Genomic DNA, 18,816 nt, shown 5'->3' with positions numbered 1-18,816 from the left:
TAAGTGTCACGATCTGGAGAATCCAGATTCATGATTTTTTAATTGCTAGGGTTAGAAACACATCAGTAGTGTAAGCTCTGAGGAATTTCACTGATATCAACGGAGTTTCTTTGGATTTGTACAACTACAATTGATATCAAAAGCCCAGTCATTTTGTTCAAAAACACTTTGGTGAACAACTTATCTTCCCACTAGAAAATTTCCTTCCTCCTGTTGTTTTAAAATGCAGGGGAATTAAGATGACATTTCTCCCTAAATGTGCTCTTACTTATGCTTTAAATCATTTCCCCATTCCATCCTGGTGTTTTAAAGGAAGAAAAGTAATATTATACATGAAACAGAATAAAGTGGCTCCTACAAAAGATATCGCTCTTTATCAGGATCACATATGAAATGGCATATTTACTGTGCATTTAATTTCCATTACAGTATGTGCTCTCTACCCGGTACTCTGTCTACATCAGGTTTTGTTTTCATAACCTATTCCTGACACCTAACAAAAACTGGGAGGGCTGCTCCAGGATTTGGCAAGAAGGAACAGGTTGTGGATGAGCAGGTTTCTCTGACTCATCTGCACGGATCAGCAAGGAAAAATAAAAGGGAGAGGGTGGAGATTGCAAAGGGGAGGGAAAAGAAAAAGAAAAGAGGATCGAGAGCGGGCATGAGAAGTGACGTGTCCCCTTGGATGCCATGTGTAATTCGGCTGGCAGCTTGCCTGCTCTCAGTGCCACCGAGTTCCAGACATGCCAGTCCCGCTGACTCAGCTCTTCGGAAGAAGGAAAGGGAAGGGAGACATTTCCTAAACGTTTCTGATATCTGAGGGATGGAGATTGCTAGATTCCCCTTGAGGGTCTTTCAAAACCCCCCCCCCCCCCCTTCAGGCCAGGGACTTGAGAGGTGTCCCTAGGGAGGCACGAAGCAGAGATGTTCACTGGATAACCTTGTACAGAACCACTTATGCTCTTATCAAATCATGAGAGAAATCTGCTTTTTACGGCTGCTGGAAAACTCGGCAGCACAGCTTCACCCCACAAACCAGAAATGTCAGGCCTTTTCTAGCCAAGGCTAGCTGCTCTCACACAAGCCCCTGTCTCCAAGGAGACGAGAAAAATGCATGCAGATGAAGGGTATCCAAGTGAGAGAGATTCTATGGCCCACAAAGCTTTTCTGTATAAAAATTTCATCATCCGTTCCTCAGCAGTGTATCCTTTACATGTGATTTATTCTCCAGGAAGAGCTTGAAGCTCTTCAATAGTCTGGGCTCTGCCTACCTGCAAGGCCAGCTCTATCCCGCGATACACTAACACGCTGTACGCACCTCCCAGCGGTCCAGGTCCTATTTGCTTAGCAAGAAGACTGTGCTCATCAAGCCTTCTGCTCTGAACTTAAAAGGGACAGCAGAAAGAAAGTACCTATTTCCCAGCAAAAGGAACTGAAATGCAGAAAGGCTAGGGCTGAGGCAGGACAGGAGCAATCTCAGGACATACAGCAGGCATCCTGGGGAGCTTTGCTGCCTGACACTTAAAATCCTACTGAGTGATGCTGCCTCACCAACCGGTCACAGCACTTCGTGCAGAGGTCCGGCCACTCCTGCGTATTCAACACAAAAAGAATGAACAATCTCTAAGCAGTGGCTTTTCCAAAAGTGAATGTTTTGCAGCATACAGACAACCATGTGGTCGGGGAGTGCCCCAACCAGGTGCTCTCTGTGAAGTTTCAATAGGCAGGGCCTCAACAGCATGTCTCCAACTTCAGGAATGAAGATAGAGATCTTGTCTCTCTGTTGCAAAGCATGGAGGGAACTTGGGGCACCGTGTCTGAAATCAGCACGGTACAGTTATGCAAAACATGTGTGCAACTGGCATCGCTTGTGTAATCCTCGGTGTAATCAACCTCTCTAACTACTCCAGAAAGGAAGGAGGGGCGGCGGGTGGAGAAAGTTCACACTTAGATCAAACAGAAAATGGGAAAATTTCCAGAGAGCTTTAGTCAGGTAAAAACACAGTTCCCGCTCATGGGAAACCTCCAGGATAAGTTTCCTTGAACTTCACACAGGGTTATAAATAGGAGGAGAGCCATGCAGAGTTCAGCACAGGTTCACTATAAAAAAACCCAGACATTCTCATTTTCCTTCTTGAGTGATATCCGTCAATATGTGAGCTGTAAGCCAATTCATAATTATAGGTTGCTGAGAGCTCAGGAGAACCCATCAGTAGCGGCTTTCTTCAGCTCTGCTACAGCACAGTGTTGACTGGGTTATTTTTTTCCCTCTTTAGTTTCTCTTGGTCTCCCTTCCAGAAACACCTCTCTCACACCTTAAAGCACTTCTATACTATGAAAAGTGCCAGTGGCAGTTCTCCATTTTACACTGCCCCATAAAACAGCTCAGAGATAGCAATGAAAGATGACCTCAAACCAGTGTTTGATTCCGAGCTCAAATTTTCTTAAACTGAAAGGCTTCACACATCCCCTCACAAACTGACAAAGTCCAGCTCTGAATGCTGGATTTCCTTTCCTCATAGGCCATATACAAAAGACTTTTCCCTTGAAAATAATTTTCTCTGGAGGAAAGAAAAATATTCTTTTAGGCTTCAGGGCTGTTGTGGTACTCTGCTGCTCAAGTGGCGTACACGCAAGAGGCAGTCTTGGTTTTGCTCAGACGTGGCTTTGTCAAGTCAAAACTGTGTTCTAATCTCAAATGTATGAGAAAGCTCACAGTCCCCATCTTGGATGTTTATTCTGCAAAACCAACTGCAGCTACCTCTGAAGGCTGCCTCTGGAGCAGGACTCATGACTCACTGCAGCATGTCCCTCAAGCTTCTCCAAGGCAATGAGAAACCCCAAATCCAAAGACTGTTTCGAGGCTGGCTACAACTGCTGCATTTACAGCTGCACCTGTGAACTTAAAATCCAGTTTTATATGGCTATGTGCCACTCTGAGCATACAAATATTGGCATTGTGTAACAATCCCTAATGGCAAGGAAAACAAGGCTAGAAAAGGCCTGAACCTGAAGGCTTAAAATTAAAAGAGTAAAGAGACTATGTATCTTGAAAAATCTAAGCTATTAGTCCCTCACCTGACAGCCTGTCCATAGTGGTTCTGGTGCAGAAAGACACGTAGTTCAAATCAAACTATCCTGGTGCTTAAGTACCTGAATTTGCAAATTGTGTCTCAAAGCGTTTTTTCTATTTCATTTTCCATTCACTGAAAAAAGGATAGCAACAAGGCAACAACACATATCCACTTTACACAGGCTTTGGGTGGATGAAATAGATAGGGTTCATAAAAGAAGCAAGATGCAAAAATTGCAGGCTAAGTAGTAAGCCCTTTAGTATTATTAATAATCACCTTACTATTGTGTGTAAGATAATCATCCAGGTATCAGGGTATAATACCTCAGTGGTTATGGTAACAATACAAAGTTATTATTCCTTCCACTTTGTAATTATCTCATTTCACTATTGCACAAAGGATAAGTAAAAACTAAGGAGATAATATGCAATGCTATGCAGCAAGGGCACAAGCAGCACTGGAATACTCTGCTTTGTACTTACATGACTTTCCTTACAGCAACATCCATGTGCCTTGCAATCTTTTGTGCATCTTGTCCTCTCACCACCATGACAAGGTTAGGAAGTGCTCTTATCCTGATTTCACTGACAGACAACTGAGGCAGACACAAGGTTAAGGGGTCTACATCTGTACTGGCCCATGTTTCCAAGGCATGAAAGTCACCTTAGACAACTTCGCAAATCAGTAAAGAAGAGTAGCAAAATTCAAAATTAATAATAAAAAAAGATGAGAGGATTGAAAGATAAAGATACTCTAGGATAGAAGCACTGCTGGACATATGACTATAGACTATAAATGCTATCACAGTGTAAAGTGAGTAAAGGAATTATTCATAGCCACAGAAGACAGTGTTAGGAAGAGCAATAATTTGCAGCAAATGAAAGGATAGTCTGGGTTAAATATCAGGATGAGAATCACAGCTATAAAAAAGCAGATGGAAGTGGAATAGTCTCCCTAGGGAAGCAATAGAAACAGCCTCTCTGGATGTTTAAAGAATAGGTTAGGCATGCAGTTTAGAAGGACTGCTGCTCCATAAGCAGAAGTCTGGTCACATCCATCTGCCTTTTCGATGCTAGTGAAATCATACATACTGTACTGTGGCAGGATAAAAACTCGGAGGAAAGAGAAAGTCACTGTCTCGTTTGTTTTTCCAGAGCAGGATGGCGGGCATAAAAGCTGACATCACCCAGCACTGGAGAAATGTCCATCTTCTCTTCAAATAGCAGCCCAATAGGGCAGGACCGGGTGCTCTGTTGTAGCTGTATGGCCTGAGCTACACAAACAGAAACAGAATCCGGCTGCCAATGCCAGGATGTGAACTGTTAACATGAAGGGGAGACAGAAAACAGGCAGAAAATTACACGTCAGCAGTCCTGTACCAGACACGCTCTTCCACCCTGGGACACGCACGGCACATGAAGAAGAAAGGGACAAGTCAAAATTAACATGGGATGATCCCATGTGAATCGTGCACCATGCTGATGCCATCCAAACAAGGACCTTGCTACCCCTAAGTACTGTGGTGCTATTAGACCTTCCGAATGAGGCAACACAATGGCAGGTTCAAGAGGTCCGAAGGTAAGGGTAAGGGTGAAGGCTGCAGCACTGGAGGCATTAGGACTCCAACTTCTTATCCATTTTGGAGGGCAGGACCTCCTACCTTAACACAAAACCCTTCCTTGTCAAGGGTCCAGAGACTTACCCTGACACCGAACGCACAGTAGCTCTGCTACCCTATTTCATTAACGAGAGAGAACTTGGACAACCAGGGAAAGGAACTGACAGTCCAACCTTCATCCAGACCTCCTCTCTCTTTTGCTCTTCCCTGCCAAAGAAGGGGGGATTTGCTGGTAATACTGCAGGTGGCAGAGGCGTAGCAAGGCCACCTTCCACCAAGTGGCACAGCAGGAGGGATGAGACTCGTCTCTCAGATACCACAATAAATCTTAGCACCTAGCAATCTTGCTGGGAACTGATATTCAGAACTAGAATATTCTCATAGTATTGGTGTGTCTCATCACTGGAAAAGGGGGCGAGCCTTTCTCTGTTCACCAATCTGCAAGCAGCTCTTAAGCACTAAAGCAACAGGACACCTCCTGCTTACACTGCGGCTGAGGCAGCACAGGAGGCAGGGAGCTGTACAGCTGCTGTTCCCTGTCATCTCAGACACACACTAAAAAAAAAAAAAAGGAAAAAAAGCTGACACCCATTTCTACAAGAGAGATTCATGAGGCTGGTACACAGCACGTTTACCTTTGCTCACCAGGACCACTTCTGCTATTTCTGTCTTATCTATAGGAAACAGATCTCTTGGGTTTAACAGTCGAGGATTGATTCATAACTACTGCAGCTACGAGGGAATCTTTATGGAATCTGAAGACTTTTAAAGGTACAACAAGCAAAAGAAAGTGAATACTTCTTGCTTTGGGTGGAACTGTATCTTTTCAGAACAAGTTCCCCCCAAAAACAGAGTCCAAGCGTACTTTTTTCTGGAGAGATCATGACCTTACAGCATCTTTATGTCAAAGCTGGTTTTTCAGTGATAATTACGCCCCATAAAAAAGGCTTAGCATGACAAAACTTGCATGCCGAGATAACTCTGAGCACATAAAAGATGATCTTTTCATATAGCTGATACTAATCACAGAATCACAGAATCGCTGAGGTTAGAAAGGACCTCAGGAGATCATCTAGTCCAACCCCCCTGCTCAAGCAGGGTCACCTAGAGCACATTGCACAGGATTGCATCCAGGCGGGTTTTGAATATCTCCAGAGAAGGAGACTCCACCACCTCTCGGGGCAACCTGTTCCAGTGCTCTGTCACCCTCACAGTGAAAAAGTTTTTCCTCATGTTCAGATGGAATTGTCTGTGTTTCAGTTTGTGCCCGTTGCCTCGCGTCCTGTCGCTGGGCACCACTGAAAAGAGTCTGGTCCCATCCTCTCGACACCCTCCCTTCAGATACTTGTACACGTTGATAAGATCTCCTCTCAGCCTTCTCTTCTCCAGGCTAAACAGGCCCAGCTCTCTCAGTCTTTCCTCATAAGAGAGATGCTCCAGTCCCCTAATCATCTTTGTAGCCCTTCGCTGGACTTGCTCCAGTAGTGCCACATCCCTCTTGGACTGGGGAGCCCAGAACTGGACGCAGTACTCCAGATGTGGTCTCACCAGGGCTGAGTAGAGGGCGAGGATCACCTCCCTCGACCTGCTGGCAACACTCTTCCTGATGCACCCCAGGATACCATTGGCCTTCTTGGCCACAAGGGCACATTGCTGCCTCATGGTTAACTTGGTGTCCACCAGCACTCCCAGGTCCTTCTCCTCTAATACTTGTCACAGTAGTGCTCTATAGGTTAAAATGACCACACCACTTCCAGGTTCAGGTTCAGATGGGGTTTTAGTGAAACATGGGATACAAGCTGGCTATGCAGAGGATTACACTTCACCTTCGGATGCCCAGGGGATGAAAGACCTGGTGTATCCAACAAAATCCTACCCTTGCACATATTTTGATCTTCTTACCTTCCAAAAATGGACATATAAACAATATTGAAAGCACAACACCAAAGATTTTAGAGACTCTGCAACACAGAATGAAGGCCTCTAGGTACCGGGAGCATTAATGAGAAAACAGAGCTGCTTCAGGATTGTGTACACGCTAATAACAGTTTAGAACCTGGAGTCTGATAAGAAAATAAAATGATTTTGTGACGAGATTAACTGAATTTAACTGAAACAGTATAAGAAAACCTGAGAGAAGAAAAGCTCTGCCTGAATAAACAGAGTTTTAAGTATCTGATCAACAGAATAAATGCCCACTGGCTCATCACAACTGGGGAAAGATGCTGTTTGCTAACTTATTTGCAGAACTAGGATTTGTATGCAAAATATCACCTCCGCTCCTTCACATACTTGCTTGGTTTTTCAGATGGGGTCCTACGTGTTCATATGAAATTTTTTCCCATTCACAATGTATTTAAGTCAGTCCAGCTCAGGGTGTAATGAGAATTTCAGGTCCCAAGATTCTTCTAATTATGATGTTCCCGTCCTCAAAAATGTGGTTACAGAGTAGATACTGATTTCACCTGGGCCTTTTGAGAGTGGAGGTGTTAACAGTGGTAAAAGTCTCTTCAAAATGAAAATAGCAGTTTAAAACAAACTGTTCATTATTCTTAATAACCACCTTTACCACTGTTTCAATAATTCTCATTGGTTTTTGACAGGCAGGGCTTCACGCAGTGTGTTTTTCAGCACCTGAAACGTGCTTGTTCACCCAGCTTTTCAGCTGGACTGGGACACTCATAGGTGGGCCGACTCTCTCAGATACATACTGAGTCAGGTGCTTTGTCAGAATTCGGAACCAGGTTCCTTCTGCCTCTGAGCACACAGTCGCACCCACAAACATCACTGCTCCTCTCCCCTAAGAAAAGATTCTACTGCCGAGAGCCATGGGCAACACAGAAGGCCGTAAAGGACGATATTAATTGCAGGCATGTGGGATGTCTAGTATGGCTCACTAAGACATGAGGAGCTGAAAAGAAAGTTCTCATGGGGAAAAAAGATAAAGAGAGAGAGAAACTTGCAAACTGAGAAATGTAAAAAGAGTTACTAAACTACCCTTCCATAATTGGGGCATCTTCCTTCTTAATTAGACATGCTACTTATCTTGTGCACTGTACATACTTTGCTAAGATCGTGCTGTTGGGAGTTTTTGCCTAGGCCTTTCTTTTCAAAACAAATGCTTCACTGCTTTTCTTTTGCAAATAAAATGATACCATTAGTTCAGTGCTATTGAAGAGCTGGGCAATAACAAACACCGTGCAGCAGCAACGCAGGAAGAAGAGGGGGAGGAAAAAGCAAGTATTTGTTAAAAGCAGAAAAGGGAAAAATCATTTTCTAAACAGGAAAGAAGTAGCTTGGAAGCAATTTTAAAATGTATCGTGAGGAAAAGCTTCTGTGACAGGAAGAAATAACAATCTGACTATTCAGTTTTTCGGAAGAAATAAACAGTAAAACTGCTTTCATATATGAATAACACTTACATATTCCCACAGCAAGGGAACGTGATTAAAGTTGCCAAGACAGAGACTGAAAAATCAGGAAATGCTGGAATTAAGGTTGCCTGAGAAGGCTTCATTTGGCCTGTCTGTGTGTATGCATGATCAGACAGTCTTTTAATTACAAAATCAAGTAATAATTTCTCCATAGGACCATCCTTGCTTAGTGCAAAGGATGGATAGATGGTTCTCACTTAATGAAATCCTAGTCTGTATTTTGTTTATCCTCAGCACGTGATCCTATCCCTCATTTACTGCTTACTAGCCAACCGTACTCTGAAAACTAATGCATTAAATGTTTTCTATAAGCTTTTCTAGATTGCTCATCATTAGAGTCTTGATTTTCTTCATAACTATCAGAGAACTTACATTTACAAAAGTGTCACAAGGGAAGGGCTGACTTGTCTCCATTTTACACACGAGAAATTCATGTCAAAACATAACTGCTCATTTTACGTGCCCACTTGAGGACACCTGACTTTTCAGGGTAAAACAGCATCAGGTCATACGTTGTTTCTTTCAAAGTACAAGGTCATCATTTAGGTGCTTTATCCACCAGATTTAGCTGTCAGATCAACCTCCTTCCCTAAAACTTCTGCTTTGTTCATTAATCACCTACCGCAGGATTTGTCTCATCTGTCTTATAGCTGCCTGCATCTAGTTGTCCAGTTCTAGAGGATGGGGGGATATGGACATGCCTCAGGGTGAGACGGAAGGTACTTTGCAACTGTCCCCGGGAGATTAGCTTTGACTGAATGTCTTCCTCTTTGTAGACCAAAAGTTAGGCAAGGTGAAGCCAGTCCCTGCTGGTTGGTCAAGTATGTCCTGCAGGACACGGCTCCCAAGTTTTGCCCCAGCCCTGTACAGCGTGTCTTTAGACCCATGTCCTGAAAGCCCACCCAGGCACCTCTCGTACCATCTGTGTAGTGGGACTATGGAGTTAATTCTGAAGACAACTCCTGAAAGTCCTACAAGTACCTTCAGGCTCATGCCCGCTCTTAGTGTATTCTACGCATTAATCTCTCCCCAGGCGTTATCCTACTGGCATCCTGAAGGCATCATTATATTCCTGAAATCAAAGAAGCAGTGTGTGGGAGGAAAATATAGACACAAAGTTCATCAGAACTGTATACGTCAGTAAAAGGTAAATAGTCGCAGAAGCAAATAACTGCAAGATAAGTCCTTAATTATTTAGGGCTAAACAGCACCAGCATTACAGATACGAAGCAATACTTTAGTAACCTCTCATTCTGGGAATACTTATATAGTAAAATAATATTCTGCATGAGAAAAGGAGGCACAATGTAGATTGTGATGTTCATAAACACTTTGACATATATAGGAAATACTACTAACAAGCATGAGCAAAAATATCCCCCCCCCCAAAAAAAAGGGGAGAAACTTTCAAATTAAAATTAATTTTTTTCAATTAATAGTAGTTTCAGTGATTTCAAATATCTCCGAGATGCTTCCACTAATTTCTGTTTGTAATTATATTTCCCTATTTTTTCACCTCTCCTGTCTTGCTGTATGCAACCTGCTGTATGCAAGCCTGTATTAAGCACAGGAAAAATTGACTAACTGGCAGGAGTGAGCGGGTGTAACTAAGTGATGACACAAATAAAGTGCTTTCAAATTCACAGATTGAATTACCTGGGAGGGGAAAAAAAAAAAAAAGATATACAAAATTCTTCAATTCTTTTCTTGCACAGTCTGCCTTCCATAAAGAATAAGTCGTTTAAAACATTCTTGGGAAGAAAAACGTGGGTTTTTTTGATTAATAGCATTCTCTTATTCAAAGAAAAAAGGGACATACAAGATAACAAATAATATTTTTCTTACATTTTTGAAATTATGTGCCTGATTCTCAGCTGGTGCAAAATAACAGTACTTTCTCTACTTATGGGATGTAATTCCAACTTACATCAACTGAGGATCTGACCTAAAGAGCTTTCCTCTTAAAAATATATTCAGACTCACCTCCATTAGATATAAATGTACCACATGAAAATAACAGAGAAGTCTCACATTTCAACATAATTTTTATCCTCTTCATTCTAAATTTCATCTATCAAATATCCTCTTTTCTGGTTTGAAACGGCAGAAGAGGCGAAGATTTGGTGAAGTTTACTAAATTTTGTTATACCTTCAAGGTCTACTTACAGAGTATGATGTTTACTTTCTTAAAGCAGAAAGTGCTTGGATAGCACCCTAACGCGAAACGGTTTAAAATCTTTAGGGAATACCTACCCATCTTCTCCAAGAACCAAGTTCACATATGTGGGCATACACCAAGCAAAGCTGCCTATATGGCAGAGACAGAAAGACACCTTAACTTGCACGCTCACATTCAGACTGGCATTCTACCTTCATATAGGTGGCTGCCAGCTTTTAGGGCAACGTGCCAGGTCTTTAACTCTTCATCTGGGAGCGCTACTTTAAGAATTGCCTTGGAGAGTATTGTGGGAGCACCTGTCTGTCCCTCCTGGACCTCCGCTCAGAAGTGATGTACCTGATTAGCTAGAGTGATGGCACTTTCTCCACTGAAAACAAAACATAAAACTGCAAAGAGAGCACAGCCAAGCACAGCTAACTCAGTTAGGGAAAGAGCTCCAGTGAGACTTGTATGCCTAAGCAGCTTAGATGCTTTTTGAAAATTCCACACCTTTCCAAAAATCCCACACCTTACCTATATTTATCCTCATGCAAAAAGTACAAAGACCAGCCACATAGTTTTCACACAGGAAACACAAACAATCTCTATCAATGGCTGTATCTAGGTAACAAAATCTATATTCATATTATGAAAACAATCTTCAACCACAATGTTCATGTTTTGTAATGTGGGTTATTTTATGTCATGATTCCCTTTATTTTTTTTTAATTGTGAATATTTTTATCAAGTTCTCTTTCTTACTAAATTTCAAGTTGAAACTATTGCTATGGTCAAATGTGTGAAATTACAACTCACTGTTCCACAGACGCTTCCCCTTCTGACTTTCAGATCAAATCCTCCCAGCCGACAACGCTCAAGCAATTCTCTCAGCCTAGTCCCGTGCTTGCACTCCTTGGAAGCTCAGGCATTCTTTCAGAACTACGTTAGCATCAATACAGCTACCGACATTCTCAGAAATCTACCTGGAGAACCTTACTACTTTATCCTTTCTGATTCCTGCACGTGTAAAGGCGACTCTGTACGAATCTAACAAACAAAACAATCTAACAATCTAAAAAACGAATCTAACGCTCTTATAAAACAGTAAGCTCTACTGAAGTGAGGCCAATCCTTTAGAAGAAATGTGTATAAAGAGTCAGGAAGCTCCATGATGACATTTTCACACGCAGAGTTCTGTCTGCAGCTGCACTTCAACCACGGTGTTTCAGTACTCACACATTTGCTAACACCTTAAAAAAGTTCATCTGTAATAGTGTCAGTTCTAACCAGTCCAATTATCTCTGCTCATTCAACACTGAAAAACACAGTCTCCTGTAAATGGCCTGGACAGAAAAACTGAACATCCTAGGAGACAAAAACACAGCAAGTTAAGATCTTACTCAAGAACCCTACGCAAATGAGTAAGTGAGGAGGATACAGCCCCTTGGTTTAGCATATGAGGACTAGAAACACGTCCGATCCTGATCATCAGGAGTACCAAGATGACTATTAACATGCAGTCACATGATAGTAATTTCTTTAGAACATGTCAAGAAATTATACTGAGTAGACTCATGGCAAGGAAAAATCCAGTCTCTCTCCTCCACCTTCTCCTCTAGGGTAAGTGCTGTAGATGCCATGAATTAGGACTTTACAGCGAGATGCAACTGAACTAAAAACACGATTAGGATTTTGAAAGACAAGAAAGTCTCAACTTTACCAGCATATGGCATTTATTAGATGAAGAAATAGGTATGAACTGCACCAAAGCACACTTCCAAAAGCAAGAATTTATTCATTGAGATCTTTGGAATTTCACAGCCACTTTGGGGCCTACAGTGTCAAAACAATCTGACAGCAAAGTCTGGATACACCCAAGGAGACGTTCAAAGGGAAGTGTGATAGCATCAGCAGAGGAGCTCAGTTGCACAAAAGAAGAGGTGGGGCTGAACCACAACTTTTCTGATTCGCATCAAGGCTTTCCCAAAGTTCAGATCTGCATTATCTGAAGAGGATGGTACAGACCCAGAGCCACCAGGAACAGGCAGTTAGTTTCACAGCACACTTCACTCGAACAGTGACAAGAAAAGAAACAACTGGGAAGAGCAGAGAAGGCAGGCTCACCAGAGTGCGTCCTGAGGTGTCCTGTGAGGGCGTCCCTCCGTCGGCAGGCATAGCTGCAGAAGGGACATTTGAACGGTTTCTCCCCAGAGTGCAACTTGATGTGCCTCAGCAGGTTCCCCTTCTGGGTAAAAGAAGCTCCACATTGGTTACAGTGGAAGGGGCGTTCACCTAGAAGAGCAAATGGAAGGGAAAGAGCTGTCAAAAAAAAAAAGTCAGAAGATGCATGAAGCCCCTATCCCACTCTTTGTAACAGTGCTATTTTACATAGGTACTCTCCACACTAACACCCTCGTGTGGAATTTATTAAAGTTAGAGGCTGTTTCTTACGTACGACAGGCAAAGCTTCCAGTAGTGATTTGGGGCACTTCCCTTTTGCAGCATCAGCCTGAGGTGATTAAAGCAGCCTGATTTTCATAAAGTTCTGAACCTCAGAGGTTTTATCCTTCATAAAAGATGAGATCTGTTCAAAATTTAGATCCAAAGCTGTGGTTTTGTGGTATTTATCTCTATGGTTTTGCACTTATTTTTAGTACAGATCCAATCTATGTAAGTATTTAGAACCAATCATAACAATTTGTCTTGGACAGATATTCAGGTCTTTGCTTTAGACCAAATCTTTTGCTTACATTATATTTTAATTCAAATCCCTTTTTAAAGGGTGCTTTGAATTGCTAGAGTGGTGTAAAGAGATTTGATGCAAATGAGGATCAGGCCTACAAAGTTTTGGGAGGTAACAAACACTGAGAAAAATCTCACCCAAGAAAAAGGGAGAAATAAGCAAATTTGTGTTCTCCATAAAACTAATTCATGAGATTTCTTTGACGCAAAAAATTTTAGGCTTTGGTTTTTTTCTTTTTTTTTTTGTTTAAACAGAGACTCAATTCCTTACCCTCTCCCTTCACTCCATACATTCATGCACACACACAAAGACTATGGTAATGCTAAACGTTCATAGTTGCCCTGAATGGCTGGGACTGGGAGTGTAACAAAACACCCCAATTTTTCTTTAGGTAAAAAAAACTGACAGACTTGCAAAGGTTTTGGGCAATGACATGAAAACCATACTTTATGCCACCATTTGTTGAGGACACTCGGTCTGTCTCAACATTTTTGGGCACACATTCAACTCCAATCGTGTACACATCCTGCTGGGTACAGTGCAAATCAATAGGGCAGAAGCATACATCTCATGCTGGCCATTTGCTTAAGCGCTTTACTGCAGCTAGGCTTTAGAGATACCAATATGTTTTTACCAGCTAGGGCCCTAATTCAACAAGGTTCTTGCACATCAGATTTCAGATGTAAGCACTCATTCATTTCTTGAGCATATCACCTATTACAGAGCCTTGGTCAAATTATGGTGGGATGTTCTGAGGATGAATTAGCTACCCTGAAGCACAGCTCTCATGAAAAATTACCATTCTGCTATCTGTCACATCTTTCCAAAACTTTCTTCAATTGCCTTAAAATGATCACTCTCTTGCTGGACAAAATTAATGGTACCTTTTTATCAAAGTAGTTCACATGTCTAGTGTAAATTCCAACATATGTCTGTTGATTCAAATGGAAGGAGAGGGAAGAAGAGAACTCTTCAAAGAGAGCTCGTACAGATGTCCTCTAGCAATCCTTGCTTTGCTGGTTTAAATCACTGCCAGACATTATGGTTCAGCAAGTAAGGGCAGCAGATGGGAATGTGTGCCATATATATTTGCCATACCTCTGCAACTCCAGTTCACATGTACTAGCTGGAAATAATTACATCTTAAACCACTGCAGATTCACTGAAGAAAATACTAAGGCTCCTGCAACCTTCCCAAGAACATCATGAAGTAATAATAGGAAACTGGGGCACAAACCTCTTTCCAGTAAGCTGAATGTGAGCTCACTGGAATTGATAAAAGAGTTTGTGTTTTTCTAAAGTTTCACAATACACTTTAAGGACCTGATTAGCCATCATCATCATCTTTTGTAGCATTCTGAAATGCCCATAACTGAGATATGTAAAGAGTTTGCCTTAAGAAAAAAAAAATATATTTTTTTTCTTTTCTGTTTTACTTTCGCTGTCTGAACAAACAGGCAAAACCCCTTCCTTTCACACGTTTCTCAGTATTCAGGAATGATAGCTTCAGTTTCAGGATGACAACATAAAAGAAGACAGCAAGTTTCTTATCGAGTCTGAAGTCTTTCCTTTCACTCCCTGCTGTATTTAAAACTGTGCAGTTGATGTGTTTTACCCACCGCATCACCAGCTTATCTTTGATATTCTTGGAGGCCACATATGAGCAAGTATTATTCCTCAATAAACTGGCAGCTGAAGAGACGCCGAAAGCCTTCGGCCCCGAATTCAAATAATCACCACACTATAGTTCAGCAGCATCACAAAGTCACCAATAGTCTGCTCCTTTCTTGCCACAGACACAACCCGATACAATAGCACGTTTTACCTTAACTAATCTGATACTCTCTATATCTAACTTAAAATCAGCATGAATTGCTGTTTCCTACTGGTTTAAATCAGGGTAAATAACTCTTTTGATCTGTTTATTATACTTGTGCCCAATCACTTGTTTCCTGCCACTTGTTTAAACTGCAGGCGTGTGGGATGACAATTCATTTTAGCCCCACATTTGCACTACTGATTAACAGCTTTTACATTCAGTATAGTTAACCTGAGAGGCAGTTATCTAATAGAAGGGCGCACATAAAAAGCAAAGACTGAATAGCAAGACGATGTGGCAGGTTCTCCAAAAACTCTGCGGTCTGCTGCCCACCTCAGATTCTAGCAAACCAACCTCCTGTACCACTTCGACGCCTTATTGCTGGGTGGGGAAGCCTGTTTTCCACTTCTTCCTCCTGCTCCCCTCTCCTGGCAGGTTTGTCAGCAGTTCTCTGGTATTACCGTTATTTCCTAATAGATAAAATAACATCCCTGACACCCTGGTACGCTTAGCTTACGCTTCTGAGAAAAGTGAAAGGTTTCCTTCGCAGGCTGAAATTAGTCGTGCTTCAAACTAAGGGCCACTAATAACAACTACGCCACATTCTAAGATTCAGTTAATAATAATCAAAACGGATCCTTTATGAAGGATTATCAGGCCAGGCTTAGGTAGGCCTCAAACGGTGGTACGGGACGGTAGCAACCTGGCTGCCACGACGTGGAGACTTGCACACAAGAGCACTCGGTTAAACAGGGGTCTTTGGACTTCCACAGCATCTAAGGGCCTTTTTCCTCTACAGGGCAGTCCCTGACTCACATCAGCAAATGGGCTTAAAAAATTTTGGGGGGAGGTGACTGCAGCACAGACATATCAAAAACTACAGAGCTATTAAACAGGTTGCACACATGACTATAGCAGGCTCATGACAAATATAAGCCCAGTGTGCATTTCACCATTTATAATTATCTGTGTATTTACCTTTTGACTCTACATGCTTATACTGATTTATTAAAATACAAACTCCTTTTAAGAAGGACATGTACTTAAGTGTGACCAAGAGAGCTTCTTAACACTGGACAGTAGAAATAAGTATGTTAATGTAAAATATTTTTAGTCTACTTCAAGTATTAAATGTTTTCTCTATTTTAAAGCTAAAACAGGGCAGAAAAATCTCAAAGCCAAATGATTAAAGAGAAATAAAAACCCTGCGTGGGGAGAAGGGAAGGTACAGCTAACCAAACAAAAAAGATGTTTCTTTTCAGCTCCAGATTTAAGATATAAAGTCAGACAAAACCAAGAAAGCCTGAAAAATACTTTCAGTTCTCAGCAGAGAGAATTGAATTATATAAAGTTACTTCAGGAAGGGACAAGGCAAGCTAAGCCAGAGCTGCAAACTATTATCTTTCCTAAAGGCTTAGTGACAGGGGCTTGTGCCAGGGAACAGCTCTGTTAATTTAAACAAAATTGCAGGCTTTTACAGTTTTATAGTTAAATAAACTATTAACAGGTTTGATTTCAAATATTTACAACCAAGTTACAGTAAAATCCTGATGAAACTTCCAAATTCATTGCCCAACATGCATCCATTATAGCTATTTCTTCTCCATAGAGAGTAGCAGTGAAATGTTACTGTTATTTAGACGCATTAGTATCTAGAGCACACAAGTGCGCTTGCTGCTGTGTAAACAAATATGAAAATGAAAAGTAAAGCGGACCAAGGGGGTCTGGGGTATTAACAAGACATGGTCCTATCACAAATAACTTTAGTTATATGGTATCTAGCTGGAGACTTCATAGTAAAAGAAATGAATACTGGCCATCTGATACAACCTGAAACCAGGAGAATGAACCTATTAACTTCCTATTAATAATTTCCACATTTTACCATGCATATTTTGAACTGTATTTCAAAAAGCAGACCAACTCCTTTTTCTGCTTAACTGGAACACTTCCCTGTACAATAACTCTCCCTTACTGCCTTAGCACGGAAGCGCTGCGCAGAAGTTTCAGTATGAGTTACTCTTCTTTGTAATTCACACCAGTGCAAAATAGATCAGTGACATTTTGTGTATCAAAACACAAATTTAACCGAGGACGAAGAGTATATCCAAAACTGTTCAAACGTTTTTAAACAAGAGTCTGTCCCAAGCAGTTGGCAATATATTTGAGAAGAAATTCATAACTCTCCAAAGAGAGCTAAAATATTTTAAGTTTTCTCTATTTTGAATCAATTGCTTTCCTAAATCAGAAGTGTTATGTTGTTTTCTACAGCTTAAAATCTTTAATGAAAAATTTGGGAACGGGAAACCGATTTCCAGTCTCACGTGTTTTTTGAAACACACTACGCCCGCAGACCTCGCAACCAAAGGAGATTTAGATTTTCATAACCCTTGTAACTTTTGTCCCACTGAACTCAAATTGAGCTGTTCACAGAATAATACACTGGTCATCCTCATCAACAGTGAGGCCTCTTTATTTCTACATCAGTGTTCAAGTCTCTTCATGGGAAGATTTTAATTACTTTTTTTTTTTTAACATCAATTTTAAAGTCTCTTTACAAAACCAAGGAAAGCGAAGATGGAGTCCTTCTAAATATAAGAATCAGGTCCTTGTTAAATATATAGCTGAGATTTCTGCCTTTTATGCTTGACACACACTTCTGATACAAAACGGATTTCTTAGGTACTTTTAAAAAAGCATTTTTTTAACCTCTTAATGCAAAATTACTATGCCCATGCAGCTGCAAGAAAGTATTTGCTCATACTAATAATACTGATTTCTACCCTTCCATAGCAGGCTTTTTGTTAATATTCAGTTAAATGAAACACTTCTGATTCATCAGATGGTGCAACTGCTGTGATTCTGTTTTGTCCCAGGAGCACAAAGGAAATGCGAGCAGCACTGCTAACGTACTGACAGGCAACAAGTAGCAATGTGCCTTTACCCAAGCAAAATACAGAGCAGCAGAATTTGTTCCATTTCTCTACTTGTTTTTCTGGAGACTATCTAGTCTATACACTTACTGTTCTATTAGATTCATTTAACTGGCTGCACAGCACTCACAACCAGTGATTTCAGTTGCCTCTTGTTGAGAAAGTCCTACTTCCAGACAGGGCAACTTATTACAAAACAGTAGTGACAAATCCCTCATGAAAAATTCCTGGGAAATCTTGGGTGATTTCCAAGTGTCCTCTGTATTTATGACCACAGTCTTAAAAGAGAACAAATCCTTAAGTGAATGGGTGAAACTATCAGAAGGGCTTAGCTTCTGAGTACTAAGAGTAAAATACACCCTTATATAGAGAGCAATTTTGAAAATTTCAGCTCTTCCTCCTTATGCCTAAGTAAGAAATGAGACTTTTAGAAAAATTAGACAATTTATTTAGGAAGGTAAGTAGAAAATACCACTTTTAGAAATTTGGCCCTACAGTTTTTGTTTCAGTGCCAAGTCAATTCATATTGCCAGAGGTAGGACTCTGCACTAGGTTACAAATTACAAATTAAACCAAATAAAACCTTTCTACTAGAAGAATAAGACAAGCAGTCCAAAGGAGTTAATTGTAATGTGTTAATAATGACCATTTGTTTAAATTCATTCCTGGTTAACCACTTTAAGCATAGAAATCTGAAAAACATGATTGGGTTTTCCTCGTTTATTGATTGTGTCCCAAAAGTCTGAACCCTGCATGAAAAAAAGAAAACCATTCAGAGTTACAGCACCGTGTATGTTCAATTATAATGCAATCCACGTTAAAGCAGAACTCGAAAAACTTCCTCCCTGGCACATGATGTATCTCATTTCACTGACTTCGTGGCACCAAGATGCATGTGAAATGCAAGCAAAGATCTGAGATGCTCCTGAAGTTAGCATCCCAGGAAACACAGAAATAATACTTCAGCAGCACCAAGCGAGCATGGGGTGAGACCGCTGTCCCCTTTGCCTGCCGAGCCCTACCTTGCACCCCCAGAC

At 41.2% G+C, this 18,816-nt stretch overlaps 1 protein-coding gene across 2 annotated transcripts in view; it reads right to left on the bottom strand.

Moving 5' to 3' along the window:
• IKZF2 (IKAROS family zinc finger 2) overlaps positions 1 to 18,816 on the bottom strand; it is a 109,350-nt gene that overhangs the window by 26,809 nt on the left and 63,725 nt on the right. For both annotated transcript variants that reach the window (XM_013952180.2, XM_013952181.2), the window contains exon 4: positions 12,409 to 12,576. In XM_013952180.2, coding sequence (XP_013807634.1) covers positions 12,409 to 12,576 — 168 coding nt within the window. The remainder of the gene's footprint in view (positions 1 to 12,408; positions 12,577 to 18,816) is intronic.

Source organism: Apteryx mantelli, chromosome 6 (genome assembly GCF_036417845.1).
Source record: "Apteryx mantelli isolate bAptMan1 chromosome 6, bAptMan1.hap1, whole genome shotgun sequence".
NCBI lineage: Eukaryota > Metazoa > Chordata > Aves > Apterygiformes > Apterygidae > Apteryx > Apteryx mantelli.
Note: the sequence above shows the minus strand (reverse complement) of the source record. Positions and strands in the feature narration are given on the sequence as shown.